The 16,225-nt window shown below is 43.4% G+C and overlaps 1 protein-coding gene across 2 annotated transcripts in view; it reads left to right on the forward strand.

Annotated features, from left to right (window-relative positions):
* Positions 1-16,225, forward strand: part of GABRA5 (gamma-aminobutyric acid type A receptor subunit alpha5) — a 71,699-nt gene that overhangs the window by 36,672 nt on the left and 18,802 nt on the right. For both annotated transcript variants that reach the window (XM_055141725.1, XM_004617563.2), the window contains exon 6: positions 8,214-8,296. In XM_055141725.1, coding sequence (XP_054997700.1) covers positions 8,214-8,296 — 83 coding nt within the window. The remainder of the gene's footprint in view (positions 1-8,213; positions 8,297-16,225) is intronic.

The following is a 16,225-nucleotide window of genomic DNA, read 5'->3' on the forward strand; positions in this document are numbered from 1 at the left end:
ATCACTCTTGGTGGTGCTCAGACTATCCTGTGGGATGCCAGGGATCAAACCCGGGTCTGTTCTGTGCAAGAGAAGCGCCTGACCCGTGTATAGTCTCCAGCCTCTCACACTGCATAATCTCTGCTTTTACCCAGTCAGTGTTGCTTAGTCCAGCTGCGCAGCAGCTGACCCAGCCAGCTGACCTGGCCAGAAATGTCTCTTTCTGCTTTTCATTGCCGTGAATGAACGGTTATATGAGCTCTTTACAAATTACCTCATATTGATATGAAATTTCTTTGTCATCTTTGTGAAAATGATTTCAAAATACACACAGGGGCTAGAGTGATAGTACAGTGGGCCGGGCACTTGCCTTGCATGTGGCCAACCCATGTTCAATCCCTGGCACCCCACACGGTCGCCCAAGTACTGCTAGGAGTGATCCCTGAGTGCAGAGCCAGAAGTAAGCCCTGACCACCATCAGGTGTGCCCCTTTCCCCCAAATAAAACCCAGACAATGCACACTGACAGATGTTCCATATGCAGCAGTTGGCCATCCTATGATTCTCTTGGGGGTAGGGAGCACATCAGGCCAGTGCTCAGGGGTTACTGCTGGCGAGTGGCCAATAGCTCCTGGCAGTGTCCAGGAATCCACAGAGTTCCGAAGATGAAACCTGGGCTCCTGCATGAACTAGCCTTGAAGCCATCTCCCTGGTCATCTGCAAGTGGCTGGCATTCTCACTGTGTTTAACTCCTATGGCAGATTCACAAAAGTAGTAGCTTAAAGCAATGTGGGTTGCTCTTGTGGGGGTCCCAAGTGTTAAGGCACTGTCTTGGGGTACAGACAAGGTGCTGGCAGTGCCACACACCCTCTGGCGACACTAAGGAAGGACCTTCTTCATCTAGCAGTTCCTAGCTGCTCAGGTCTTGCTTCCTTGGCTCATAGCTCCCTCCTTGCCTCTCTCGGGCAGCAGGACCTTCAACTGTCTCCTAGCTCCCATCATTCCACTTCTGTCTATATTGTCCTTATTTGTCATTTCTGTTTGTTTGAGGGTTGCACCCGGTGGTGCTCAGGGGCTACTCATTACTTGGTGTCCAGGGCTCAGTCCTGGTGGTACATGGGAGACCACACACACAACAGATCACACCTGGTCCCTATTTGTAAAAACAAGTGCTTATCCCATCAGACCACCTCTCTGGCTCTGTACCCTCCTCCGGACACAGTTAGAAGAAATTTTGGGGCTTGAATAGGGTATTTGCCGTGTACATGGTCACCTGGGTTCAATCCCTGGCACCATTATATTGTTTCCCAATCCCCACCAAGGGTGATCCTGAGCACAGAGCCAGGAGTCAGCCCTGTGAAAAGCTGGCTGGAGCCAAACAAACAAAATGTTATGTCTCTATTTAATGGCCACCTAGATAATCTGCCCATCTAATGATCTTTGCAAACCACTTCTGCCAAGACTTTTCCAGATAAGGTTCTGCTCAGAGGTACCAAAGATTAGCACCTGATATCTTTGGGGTCAATATTCAGTCGACTAGAATTATTTACAAAGGGACCATCCCTGAAACTGTAGAGCTGCTTCAGCCTAGCCTTCTGTTGCTGTGGAACCAGGATCTCATCGCCTCCAGCTTCTCACCACATGCGCCTCACTTCCTCTGAGCCCATCAGCAAGTCCATACCGGCCATACCTATGTGGTGGCATGATCACAGACCCAGCATTCCTCATTGCATTCCTTCCTCCTTGCTACAGAACCACCGCATCAGATTTGGAGTCATTCTGTTCCAAGGGAGCTTAGGAGCCTTTATTATGCATTTTCAAATCCTTCTAGCCTCTTACTTTTCTTTGTGTGTGTGGCAGGGCTTACTCCCGGCTCTGAGTTCAGGGATCATTTCCAGTGGTACCAGGGATCAAACTCGAACCTGGGTCAGACCCATGCAAGACAAATACCCCACCTGCTGTACCACTTCCCTAGCCCCTAGATGCCTACTTCTGAAACCAATTGCAAAATCTCTAGTGCAACTGACTCCTAAAAGCTGATCAATTTTCTTTCTTTGGGATATTACAAATAATCAGATTCTTTAAAAATTTATTTTAAACTGAACCACAGAGAAATACACAGTTACAAAGTCGTTCATGATTGGGGGCTGGAGCAATAGCACAATGGGTAGGGTGTTTGCCTTGCATGAGGCCAACCCAGGTTCGAGTCCCAGCATCCCATATGGTCCCCTGAGCACTACCAGGGGTGATTTCTGAGTGCAGAGCCAGGAGTAACCCCTGTGCATTGCTGGGTATGACCCTAAAAGCCAAAAAAAAAGTTGTTCATAATTATTTGGTTTCAGTCATATAATGTTCCAACACCTGTCCCTTTATCAGTGTATGTTTCCCACCACCAATGTCCCCAGTTCCCCTCCCGCCCTCAGCTCCCCCTCTATGGTAGGCACTTTTCTCCTCTCCCTCCCCCAACCCTCTCTGTCTATCTATCTCTGTTTCTCTCTCTCCTCCCTTTGGGGCATTATGGTCTGCAATACAGATGCTGAAAGGTCTTCATGCATATCCCTTTACCACTCTCAACACTCAGTTCTAGTCCAGAGTGATCATTTCCAACTATCATTGTCTTACTGATCCCTTCTCTATCCTAACTGCCCTCTGTCCTCCACACACACTTCTGGGAAGAATATAAAATGCTCATATTCTTATAGGTAAACTATGTCACCAAGTTACAGTCCTGGAGAGAAGAAATCAAAAAAAGGATCTAATAATGAATGGATAACTATGACACAAATACACAGTGGAATACTACAGTGGTTAGGGAAAATGAGGTCATGAAAGAGAAAGAGAGAAAAAATGCCTGCCATAGAGGCAGGCAGGCTGAGGATGGGGTGTGATGGGACGGAAACTGGGTCCATGGTGCTGGGAATGCACACTGGAGGGGTGGGAGTTGGAACACTATGTGACTGAAAACTAATTATGAACAGTTTTGTAAAGATATATCTCACAGTGATTCAATAATAAAATCTTAAAAAACAAGGATCTAATTAGCAAAACTCAAGTGTCGGGCAGGACTTGGTCCCTCTGTGCTCTGTGGAGGAGAGTTGCTTCTTCTTCCATCTTCTCGAGGCTGCTGTGTCCAGGCGCTCTGCCTGCTGCGCTTCCTGTTTTCCTTAACAAAGGGATGCCCCTGGGTAATCCAGTGTATTTCTTCCATGTCGAGAACCTTAATTTAGCCATATGTGGGACATCCATTCACTATACAAGGAAACATAATCCTGGGGCCGGGGACCCAGCAGAGGACTGTAGCACTGTAGCACTGTCATCCCATTGTTTATCGGTTTGCTTGAACGAACACTAGTAATGTCTCCGTTGTGAGACTTGTTACTGTTTTTGGCATATCAAATATGCCACGGGTAGCTTGCCAGGCTCTGCCATGCGGGTGGGATACTCTTGGTAGCTTGCCGGGCTCTCAGGGAGGGTCGAAGGAATCGAACCCAGGTCAGCCACGTGCAAGGCAAACTCCCTACCCGCTGTGCTATCGCTCCAGTCCAGGGCAGAGAACATCTTTATATAAACTTAATAACTAAACCTAAATTCACTAACAAACAGATAATTATGTTCTTTTGTGTTAGCTGAAGGCCCTTTTCATAGCTGTGTACTTAAAGTCGTGATTTTCTTAGAAAATCCCTCCATTTACCTTACCCATACATAGATCCTGGTAATGTTCTCCTACCACAATGCTCCTTCTGCTCGGAGCCTTCCGTGGGGCGACTCTCAAGAAGACATTGCCATCCCATCTTTCACAGCATTTTTGTTTTTGAATAAAAGCAATTGTTACTGTCTGTCTTTTCCAAATGGGAAGCACACACCCCAGAGGTCACATCATTTATGAAGGCCACCCAGTTAGTTGGTGGCTCAGCTGCTGTAGATTTGGTTGATGGATTTTTCTGAAGGCGCTGTCAGTGGTGAGCTGGCCCCCGTGCAAGCTGCTCTCGGGCGAGTTTCGGATTCTGAGCCCTTGATGAGCATGATGGACATTCAAGTCAAGCAATTAGCTGAATTCCTAAGATGCCCTTTTCCTGACATTAAAATACTGATGTTGTTTTTGAAATGGGATATTATGTTCCGATGAACCAGTGCTTGATGTGTTCACTGAATTTGTAACGAAAACAGAAATTGGGCCATGGGAGAAAGAATTGGCCCTATCAGTTGCCACAGAAACTTCCCTTTACTTCTGAGCTTTATTCTCTTTATCTGAAGAGGGAGGGCTTTAAGCTGTTTTCTTTGTGATGTGGCAACCCTCATTCTGCAGAGTGCTTTGATCTCAATTCTTTGTGAAGGAGGTTAGGTAGACGTCAGACATGCTGAATTTCAAGGACCCCATGTGGAAGGGACCCTTTTCTCTAGTGGGTTTTAATTTTTAGGATTATAAAAACATAGGGCATTTTTGAAATGTGTAAAGGGATCCAAAGTTTAATTATGTTCTCTTAGGCTGAGACATTGGTTGTTGGGGGAGTTAGCTAAGTGATGCATTCATTCATTAGACAAATGATCGACCACTGTTACAGAAGCAGAGTCTATCCCCCAAAGTTTGGGATTCTATATCTAAGGAGCCCTATGAGGGTGGGGAATCACCCAAGAGGCTCTAATGATACAATTTATTGAAGTGCTTCATTGTAAAATTGCTCTTTTTTTTTTCTTTTTGGGTCACACCCAGTGAATGCTCAGGGGTTACTCCTGGCTCTGCATTCAGGAATTACTCCTGGTGGTGCTCCGGGAACCATATGGGATGTTGGGAATCGAACCCGGGTTGGCTGCGTGCAAGGCAAATGCCCTACCCACTGTGCTATTGCTCCAGCCCCAATTGCTCTCTTTTTAAAAAATGTTTCAAGGCCATTATTTTTCTTTAAAGGAATCTTCTTATAGATAACCAAATCCTGTCTGCTAGTCTCTGCTGAAACTCTCTACCAATCCCACTCACCCACCCAATTTCACAACATACTAAATGCAGACCCATATCCTTTGTATTGTAAAAGTTCGTTCATGCCGTGGACTTCAGGCGATGGCCACAATGAGGGCCAGGCAGCCTGAGTAAAGCAGGACTGCCTTTAGTAAGAGCTGAACAAGACATGACTCTGCTCTCTCTTTGAAACACCTGGTGTTGGCAAAGGAGAAGGGCTGGAGGAGGAGGAGAGCAAGTGGGCGGAGCCCCATGGCTGATGCTCAGAGCAGAGTGGCTGGTGCTCAGAGCAGAGTGGCTGGTGCTCAGAGCAGAGTGGCTGGTGCTCAGAGCAGAGTGGCTGGTGCTCAGAGCGAGTGACTGGTGCCCTGAGAACCGATTCGTGCCAAGGAGGTACAAACACAGTGGGCAGGTGGTGGGACATGCCGGAAGCACCTGGGGGAGTAAACCACGCTGCACTCTAGGTGGGCAGCAGCCTGGGGGACAGGACTGTGGTATCCGGGGCAGGTGCCCTGGGTCCAGCTAGCCCAGAGGGCAGTGTCAGCGAGAAGACGATGTCAGGCAGAGACCACAGCATCCCGAGGGGGAGATGGGGCGCGGGACGCAGCATCTTCCCCACGGCGGCAGAGCTGAGTGATGACTGCTCTGATCCTTTCTATGCAGCCCAGCCCTCCCTGGAACATTGCCTGATCCTAGAACCTCCCAAATCCTCAAGGCCATGTGTGAGAACAGAGACCTAGGTCAAGGCTCCTAATAGTGCCCCCAGGTGCTGACGGAGCCGTTTTCCCCCACTGCTTTCCCGAGCCCTGCAGGTGCCTCTCTGGTATACAGAATCCCTATTTCCCTACTCCAGTCTGAAGTGATAGCACAGCAGGTAGGGCGTTTGCCTTGCACGTGGCCTACCCGGGTTTGATACCTCCGTCCCTTTCGAAGAGCCCAGTGAGCTACCGAGAGTATCCCGCCCACATGGCAGAGCCTGGCAAGCTACCCATAACGTATTTGATGTGACAAAAACAATAGCAACAAGTTTCACAATGGAGACGTTACTGGTGCCCGCTCGAGCAAATCGATGAACAATGGGACGACAGTGGACAGTGCTACTTTTCCCTGCTAACACAATTCTTCTCCGGGAAATTCTAGACTTTCTGATATTCTTGTGCTTTGGCCCTCAGAACATGCTTCATCTGTTTAAGTTCTCCCTCCCATTACTACTTCTGCTTTCAACAATAATAAACTTAAGTTCACTAACAAACAGATAATTATGTTCTTTTGGTTAGCTGAATGCGCTTCTCATAGCTGTGTACTTAAAATCGTAATCTTCTTAATTCTAATCTTTAAAAAAATCCCTCCATTTACTTTATCCATATGTAGACCCTGATAATGTCCCTTTTCTCTTATTTTGGGGCCACAGTTAGCAGTGCTCAGGGCTCATTCCTGATCCCTGGGACTCAGGGGCCATATGGGGTTTTGGCAGAAGGGCAGACTGGGTCAGCCCTGTGCAAGGCAAGTGTCCCACCTGCTGTACTATCACTTCAGCCCCTAATAATACTCCTTTTATATCATTTGTATTTTAAGATATCCTCTGCAGATTATTTCTTATATAAAAGTCTAGCAGAAACAAATTGGTTTTTCTTATATGCAAATATAGAGACAAATGTAGTACACACTATGTGCTAAAATTATTCATTTCACCTTTCAAAGGTATGATCACATAGAGGCTTTAATAATTTGGTAAAGATTACTGTTTAAATTTGTTATTCAAAAGATGGAATTTTGTACACCAAGAGCAAACATGGAAAGATCTGCATGTAGAGAAAATGAATTAACTAGACCTCCTTTCCAACAGGAACACGTTTTAGTTTCTTTCAGAGAATAAATACATTGATTTCCCCTACAGTTATCAAATGTGAATTATGTGTCCAATTTAACATCCAAAATGTTAATTTGGCTGAGGAGAAGGAAGTAATGAAACCCAAAATGAATTCTCACCCAGCACATGGGCAAGACCCAGACTTCATATAAAAGGGTAGAAATGATTGTGCTGCCATCACATTGAATAATTTGCCTAAAAATAAAATCAGAGTGTGTTTCAAATTGAACATTTTGCATTTGGGGGCTGCCTTTTTTTGTCCTGTCAAACCAAACAATGAAAAACTAAGAAGCACAAGGAGAACTCATGAATGAATTTCGATGCATTTCCCTGAGCCCTGCAAGGAGTGACCCCTCAGCTCAGAGCCATGAGTCAGGCACTGCCAGGTGTGGCCTCACGTCCCGCCTTCCCTCACCCCCCTTAAATAAATCCCATGCAATCTAACTAGACACCTGAGAATCTGGTGTACAACAATAAGGATGAACAGGCTGACTTTGGGGATTTGGAATGGAATGGTACTATTGTTAATATTAATACTAGTGGTATTAGTGGTACTATTGATACTAATGGTACTATTCATACTCTTGGTACTAATGGTGCTATTGGTGCTAATGGTACTATTGGTAATAGTCATATCAATACTATTCGTGGTTTCTAATACTGATACTGTGGGTATTGATACTGGTACTAAAGATACTAATATTTGAAAGACCTGACCCAGGTGTGGACTCAGCGTTAACTAACCAGAAGTACTAGTTGCTATTGTGGCACAGTTTGAACTGCTCTAGCGTTTCAAAGAAATGATACAAAACGGTGATACCCTGGCTTGGTTCCAAATGTGAACTTTGCCTTTACTTCTCATTCCTGTTCTTTTTTGGAAAGTGGGGGGCTGCACCCTGCCATGCTCAGTGGCGGCCTGACTCTGTTCAGGGGACCCTGCATGGTACTAGGGACAGGAGCGGGTTAACCTTGTTGCAAGGTAAGCGCCTTCACCCCTGTACTGTCTTTCTAACCGCTTGCTTCTGCCTTTTGAGCTTATAAACTATTTTCACAAATGCTTCTATTTACACCCTTGTCAGAGGAAATGTTTTTAGATTGTTCTCAGTAAGAGACAGAAAACAAAGAATAAATTACTTCCCCAGGCATCCCAAATTGCTTCTCAAGAGGTAATATATGCAGAGGCACAGTCAGCCACAGAAGTCCCAAGCAGATTTGATTTAAGCTTCATTTCAAAATGATATTGATCATCAAGCCATAGCTAGGCTATTTAGTAGGGAACATTCAAACAACTTCCTAAAAAGTATTAATTTGAATGGAGAGTAGATTTCTTGCCCTGGTTCTCTGGAACCCAGAACTTTCTGGACAAATCATGGCAGTGGGCATTCAAAGGCCCCTGTGTCCTGTTTTCCAGCCTGACCATCTCTGCGGAGTGCCCGATGCAGCTGGAAGATTTTCCCATGGATGCCCACGCCTGCCCCCTGAAATTCGGCAGCTGTAAGTATTCTTCCCACATAAGAAACGTGGATACACATTGGGAGATATTTTCACCTCATTCAGAAGGATTATGCGTAATTTTTGGCGGGGGGAATAGTGTTCTCTAAAATGCCACACCCATGGCAATTGGCCAGCGGGGCCCTTCCTTCAATGTGTGGGCCTGGGGCTGTGGACCCAGGTGTGGACTCAGCGTCCAGAACTGAGCCCTCAGGATCTAAACTGAAGCTCAGCCTTGCATTTGCTCAGGGCCATCCAGCGTACTGTACCTGGCAGGGCTCAGGGGTCCATGTGGTGTTGGGGTTCAAACTATTCTGGCCTGATGCGTACACCAGGGCCTCATGCATGGAGGCTCTGCGAGGTGTCACAGAGGTCTGAGTTCAGTCAGCTCTGGAAGACTAGAAAACTCTGCCTGCAGTCACACCCCCATGCTCACGGCCCAGCCTGGCTTCCTGGTCCCTAAGCAAGGGGCACTGGCCATCCAAAATCTGCCCGCTGAGAACCATGTCCCCAGGCCATCACCTGGACGCTATTGCTATGTTCGCATCCAAGGTGCATTTCTGGCACCTATGAAGTCGGGGGCTTCTGCTGGGACCCAAGAAGGTGATGTTGCTTCTGCCCCGCAGTGCCGGGGTACCACCACTCAGAAAAATCATGTGGTGCCAGGTTCAAACTCCGATTCAGGTCTGCCCACTGAGCTATCATCATCTAGTCAGTTTTCTATGCGTTCCTTTGGGCTCCCTCTAAAGAAGTTTCCGGAGAGCAGCCACACTGTCCATGTGGTCTAAATCCCTGGCATACACTTTACCCCAAGGCTGTTAGTGAGTGTGTTTCCTGAATCAGCTGGGCGTTTTCATACAAATCGATGATTTGTCTCAGCAACACATCCTGGTGGGAACTCTTGGATTCCAGTCACTTCAGACAGAAAGTCAACACAGGCCCTCAGGGAATGCCTGCAGCCTTGGAGAATGGTATTGGAATGGGGGCACAATTCTTTTCTTTTTTGTGTTTTCCATCTGTGCTCACGTTTTGTGTGGTTTTCAGCAGATTTTGGGGTGGGGAACTGGTTTCCTGCCTCTCTGCAGAGTAATTTGTGGGTACGTGATTAGCCTGCCTCAGCTTTCCTCCCATTCAGAAAATGCTGGTGGTTATTTCTTTCATAGGTCATGTCTCTGATATTGCATCTGAAAAAAAAGGCACCACCACATCCATGACTTTCTCCCATGTTATAGTCTAGTTTTGTAGTTTTGCATTTTACAATGAAGTCTGTGATCCCTGTTGAGTAGCTACTGGGAAGGGTGTAAAATCCCTGTGTGGGTTCTTTTCCCTGTGTTCCAGTTGTTCTAGAACCATATTTTGAAAAGATTCTTTTTGATCTACTTTTTTTGGGGGGGCCAAGTTCTTTTTCAAAGATCAGTTGATTTTCATGAATCTATATTTAGGGGCTCTCAATTCTGTTCCATTTGGATATTTATTCTTCCACACTAACTTGGGTGCTGGAGCTTTATAATAGCTTTGTGTTTTGTTTTTTGCTTTTCTTTTTTGTGCTAATAATTTTTTTAATCAAGATGGGTTGCCTTCTACTTTACATCCCATCCAATGTGGTGTGCTACTCCTGGTACATCAGTGATATAGAGTATGAGATGTCGCTCCAGGAATTCTAAAATTTTAAATAAGGTAATACAGCTGGAGTTAAATTTTTAACTGGTTGGTGACTTTGGGATCTGGAGGTATTTCTGCAGCTTGTTGATCTCTTCCAAGATTTATTTGTGAGTCTCTGGATTGTGGCCAATTAATGAGCTTACATGGTGCCAGAGGCAGTTCATGGGCATGACTGCCAGGCTCCTGGGAGAACAGGAGGATGGGGGATGTCACCAATTCCTGACTCTGAGAGTCTGGAGATTTTCGTCACAAACTCGAGTACTTGAGTTTTTCAACAAATTCATTCTTGGATGAGACTCATCCGAGCCTGTGAAAATCGGCTGTGAGCATGGCAGTGATAGGGTTCTGAGGATTTTTACTGCCAGCGCTCTTTTTTTGGGGGGTGGAAGACTCAGCCACCCCAATTCTGGGTGCCCTGAATCTTTATAATAGCTTTGGAGTGTCATATGGGCTAGGTCAGTTTCTCTGCCTTCATTTTTCTTGATGCTGGCTTGATTTCTTGATTTCTTCAACATTCTGTTGGCTATTCTGGGTCTTTTGCCTCTCTATAAGCTTTTGAATAATTGTTTCAATATCCATCAAACACCTTCCTGAGACTGGGAATGCATTATTGATTCTGCACATTAGGCTGGGAAGAACTGATGTCCTGAAGGCCCTGATTCTTACTGTTTCTTGAACGTGAAATAGCTCACTTTTTTGTTTAGATTTTATTTTTTTCATTAGAGTTTTTAATTTTCCCCATAAAGATTTATACTTTTCTTGCCACATTTACACCTAAGGATTCCACTTGGAAAGGTGCTATAGTTAATGATATTGGTTTTTTTTTTCTCCAAAATGTAACCTGCTCATTGCTGGTATACAAGGATGTGACTGACTTTATTTATTCACTTTGTAGTCTGAGTCTTGACATAGCTGCTTATTATTTCTAGGAGAGTTTCTGTTGAGTTTGTTTAAATTTTTTTTTACATAGAAAATCTTATTATCTCTGAGGAGAGACAGATTTATCTCTCCCTTTCATCTTTCATTCCCTTTTCTTTTCATATTGCAGTAGCTAAAGCTTCTGATATACTGTGGGATAGAAGTGTGGGAAGGAAATTCTTGTCTGACATCTTATTGAAAAAAATCCAGCTGAAGTTTCTTTTGGGGGAGATGTTGTACATTGAATGCATTTTGTTTTGGGGCTACATATAGTGATGCTCATGGGTTACTCCTGGTTATGAGCTCAGTAATTACTTCTGGAGGTGCTTAGGGGACCATAGGGATGCTAGGGACCCAACCTGGGTTGGCTGCTTGCAAGACAAGCACCTTACCTGCTGTACTATCACTCCAGCCCCTTCTCTAGCATTTTCAAATAATGGGTTACATGGCCTTGGAATAAGCTTTACTCAATCATGTGTATCATTTATGTTATGTATTGTTGAACCCAATGCACTGGGGCTTTGTTAGTAATGTTTTAGGTTGGGGCTGGGGATAATAGAGCGTGTGCCTTGCCCCCATATGAGGCTCTGAATTCAGTCGGCAGCACTGCGTGATTGCTACCAGGACTGGCCCTATTTCAATAAAAAGCGTGAAACTTATTTTTGTGCCTATATTCATGACAAATGTTGGTTTGAAGTTTTGTTTTATGCAATATGTGTAGTTTTGACATAAAGGTGATTATAAGGTATAAGATAAATTGAGAAATTTTTTTTTCTATTTGTTGGAAAATACTACATTTGAATATTATTTTATTGTTGTTTGCTTTTGGCTCAGCTGTGCTGAGGGCTGATTCCTAGCTTTGTGCTCAGGGATTACACCTGGTGGTGCCTGGGAACCATATGCAGTGCCAGGGATTGAACCTGTGTTGACTGTGTGTGAAGCAAGCACCACTGTACTAGCTCTCCAGCCCCTAATTCTGTTAAATAATGGTTTAAAATCTCCACTCAAGCCACTTTTGTCTATCAATATCTAAAAGATGTTTAGTTCATAGCAATAAGCCTATCCAAATCATTATTTCATCATGGATACATTTGGTTTACCTTGTGTTTTATAAAATAGACCACTAGAATTGTCTGATGTCTTTAAACTAAAGTTGTCCTCAGTATTGATAGTAGCCTTTATTTTCCCTTTGATGTCTTCAGCGCCTGTGTTGATATCCTGCTTTATTGGTGACGTTAGTAATAAGTGTCTTTTTCTTTTAATCTGTGTCTGGCTTGCTAGAAGTCTTGCAATTCCGTTCATCTTTTTGTTAACCACCTCTTTGTTTCACTCATTCTCACTGTTGTTTTTCTGTTTTGTGTTCTCTGATTTTATCCTTTTATCTATTTCATTTCCTTCTATATAGATTGCCTTGGGTTTCATTTGCTTCTTTTGTCTCAATTCTTTCATTTGTCTTGTGTTGGCCCACACCTGGTGGTGCTCAGAGGTCACTCCAGGCTCAGCACTCAGGAATTACTCCTTGTGGTGCCCAGGGGACTATATGGGATGCTGGGGATCAAACGTGGGTCAGCCACATATAAGACAAATACCCTATAGCTGTACTATCATTCCAGCCCACTTTGTCTCAATTCTTGGGAAAGAAACTGTCTGAGATATTCCTCCTCTTTTATTATGTGTTTACAATTTCTGTTTAGCACTGCTCAAGCTTGTTTAAATGTTTATGTGCTTTATTTTCATTTTTATTCTTCTATATGTGGCAAACATTTTCTTAAGACTTCCTGTTTCTCTGCTGGGCTGCTTAGACATATGTTAACTTAGTTTTTAAAAGTTTGGGACTTCTCTTGCTATCTCTCTGTCACTGTTAAACTCCAGTGTGCTTAAAGGGTGCCCTGTCTATGACTTCAATATTTCATTTCTTTGAATTTTGTTGCATGACAAGAATATGACCCATTTTGCTCTGTGTTCTGAACACCTGAAAGTTAGGTGTGTGTTGTTGGCCTCCTTGGTGGGATTTATCAATTACAGATTAGATTCTGTCGGTCATGCTATGTCTGGGGCCTTCTATATCCTTGCTGTGTCCTTTAACATTAATGGTGGAGAATGAAGGGAGTTCCTCTACTTCTACTTTCAATTCAGTCCCTTGATAAGATCCATTGCAGAGGTCCTGGGGTTCTGGGGATCTCTCCTGATGATACTGAGATTTCAGGGCTCAGCCTGGCAGAGCAGTGCTGGGTGCTGGTGCCTCGCCGTGCTGGGACCCTGAGGTACGGGGGGTGGGGGTGGGAATGAAATCTTTCCCAGGCTTTTCAATCCAGCCCTTTGAGCTATCACCCACACTCTTAAGGTTTTTGGTGACTTTCCCTTTAAAATGATAGAACAGTTCTCTCTGTCTCTGATCACTTTCTTTGCTTTGGGTCTCCTTTATCTATGAATAACATGACTCCTATTGTTTTTTTTAATTCATGTTTGAATGATATGTATTTTCCCTCTCAACACCTGTCGATAATTATGTTAAAATGTTTCTTGTAGACAGCATCGGCTGGCCATACTCAACAATTTTTTTTAATTGTAGTTTGGTAAGATGCTTGTACTTGTGTAAACTTTGATGGTTTCAATGTGAAAAGTTACTGTACCTTCACCACCCCTGAGTGACCGCTGTCCTTCTGTCACTCCGAGTCCACCTTTCCCCCCACCCCCATTGTCCCCACTGCTTGGTCACTGAGTGCTGTAACCAAAGGCCAGCATTGGTAACTGCTCAGTACTGTCTGAGCCATGTTTACTTCCTGCATACCACAGATGAGTGAGATTAGCAGGTGTCTGTTCCTCCTCAGACTTATTTTGCTTCCCAGGATGCCCTCCAGCTCCTTTCAAGTGGCAGCTACCTCACTGCAGGCTCTCACCTTCCTTACAGTGCAAATAGTATCCCATTGTGTAGATGTAACTTGGCAACATTTTAAAATTCAGTTTGCCAGTCTTGCCTTTTAATCAGTTTATTATCATTTATACTTAATATGACTCATGGATATCAGCCCTTAAGTCTTCCATTTCTTTCTTTTATAAATTTAATTTAGGGTAATTATTTAATTATTTTTATTTATTTTAATTACTTTTAATTTAATTTAGAATAATTTCTAAATTATTTTTTAATTAATTTCTTTTTAAATTAGTGAATCACCGTGAGGATACAGTTACAGATTTATACATTTTCGTGCTCATGTTTCCCTCATACAATGTTCGAGAACCCATCCCTTCACCAGTGCCCATTCTCCACCACCAATAAACCCAGCATCCCTCCCACCCCCCAGTTGCATCTCCCTCCACCCCACCCTGCCTCTGTGGCAGGGTATTCCCTTTTGTTCTCTCCAATTGGGTGTTGTAGTTTGCAGTAGGGGTGTTGAGTGGCCATTGTGTTCAGTCTCTAGTCTACTTTCAGCACGCATCACCCTTCCTCCACGTGGCCTCCAACCACATTTTACTTGGCGTTCCCTTCTCTATCTGAGCTGCCCTTTCCCCAGAATGTGAGGCCAGCTTCCAAGCCATGGAGTCAACCTCCTGGTACTTATTTCTACCATTCTTGGGTGTTAGTCTCCAACTCTATTGTTTTATATTCCACAGATGAGTGCAATCTTTCTATGTCTGTCTCTCTCTTTCTGACTCATTTCACTTAGCATGATACTTTCCATGTTGATCCACTTATATGTAAAGTTCATGACTTCATTTTTTCTAACAGCTGCATAGTATTCCATTGTATAGATGTACCAAAGTTTCTTTAACCAGTCATCTGTACTAGGGCACTCAGGTTTTTTCCAGATTCTGGCTATTGTAAACAGTGCTGCGATGAACATATAAGTGCAGATGTCATTTCGACTATACTTTTTTGCTTCTCTGGGATATATTCCCAGCAGTGGTATTGCTGGGTCAAATGGGAGCTCAATTTCTAATTTTTTGAGAAGCGTCCATATTGTTTTCCAAAAGGGCTGAACCAGTCGGCATTCCCACCAGCAGTGTAGAAGGGTCCCTTTCTCCCCACATCCTCTCCAACAGCGGTTGCTTTTGTTCTTTTGGATGTGGGCCAGTCTCTGTGGTGTGAGGTGGTATCTCATGCTTTTTTTGGTCTGCATCTCCCTGATGATTAGTGATGTAGAGCACTTTTTAATGTGCCTCTAAATTATTTTTTTTAATTTCTACTTTCTTTTTTCTCATTTTCAGTGTCTACCTTTACTATGATCCTATTTTATTTGTTTATAGTGTTTGATTTATAACTTTTTATAGTTTTCAGTGTCACTGTACTATGAATATAGGTGGATGTTGATACAGGTATGAAATAGTTCTATAGATATACAAATTTATAGACGTAGTGGGGAGATAGGAGATGGCACACGATAGTATGAAGAACCACATCAGTTAGCAGTTTTCTGTTCTCATTTTGCCAGTTTAAATAAAGAATAAAAACTTACTACCCTTCATGTGCCCTTTCTGTTTTAAAATTACAATACAACTACCTTAAATATTTTCTCTATAGAAATCTAAAATCATATAAGGGAGTATAATTTTTATAAGAAACATCAAGCTCATGTCTGGAGCTATAGGGCAGTGGATAGGATGTTTGCCCTGCATGTGGCTGACCCAGGTTTGATCCCCAGAAAACCCAGGTTGGTCCTCTGAACTATCCAGAGATTCCTGTGTGCAGAGCCAGGCGTGACCTCTGAGCAATGCCAGGTGTGGCCCAAACACAAAAACAGGAAAACAGACAAGAACCATCAAGTTCAGTTTTGAAGACTTGCTAGCAAATGGAAATCCTGTTGATTTACCCCTATTTTGTTCCTTGTGTTTTGATTTTTAGTACACCAATAGTTTTTAAGCTGTAATTTTATCATAAAATAATATCTTATAATAAAAGTTACTTTGTAGTATGACCTTAGGCACACTTCCTTTAACCATTTTTTAAGATAGATTGCCTTCAATAAATTCTTCTAGTTTTTCTTCACCTGAAAATATATTGATTTCTCTTTTCTTACCCGAAGGATATTTTTTCTGGATATAATTCTGTTCCGGCTGGTTTTTTGGCCTTTGACAAATGTGTTGGTTTAGTCTCGCCTCTATGGTTTCTGAATGAAATTTGCTGTTCTTCAAACCATTTCCCCCTTCTAAGTAATATGTCATTTCTCTCTCTTATTGCTTATTTTTTTTTCGAATTTTGGGGTATTTAGTTTACAGAAATTAAACTATGAGGAATATTGGTATAAATTTTGCTAAATTTCTGGAATCTATAGATTTTCCCCAAATTTAAGAAGCTCAGTCAGGTTTTTTTTTTTTTTTTTTTTTTTTTTGTCTTTAGGCCACAGCCAACAA

The sequence above is a fragment of the Sorex araneus genome, chromosome 6 (assembly GCF_027595985.1).
Source record: "Sorex araneus isolate mSorAra2 chromosome 6, mSorAra2.pri, whole genome shotgun sequence".
Classification (NCBI taxonomy): domain Eukaryota; kingdom Metazoa; phylum Chordata; class Mammalia; order Eulipotyphla; family Soricidae; genus Sorex; species Sorex araneus.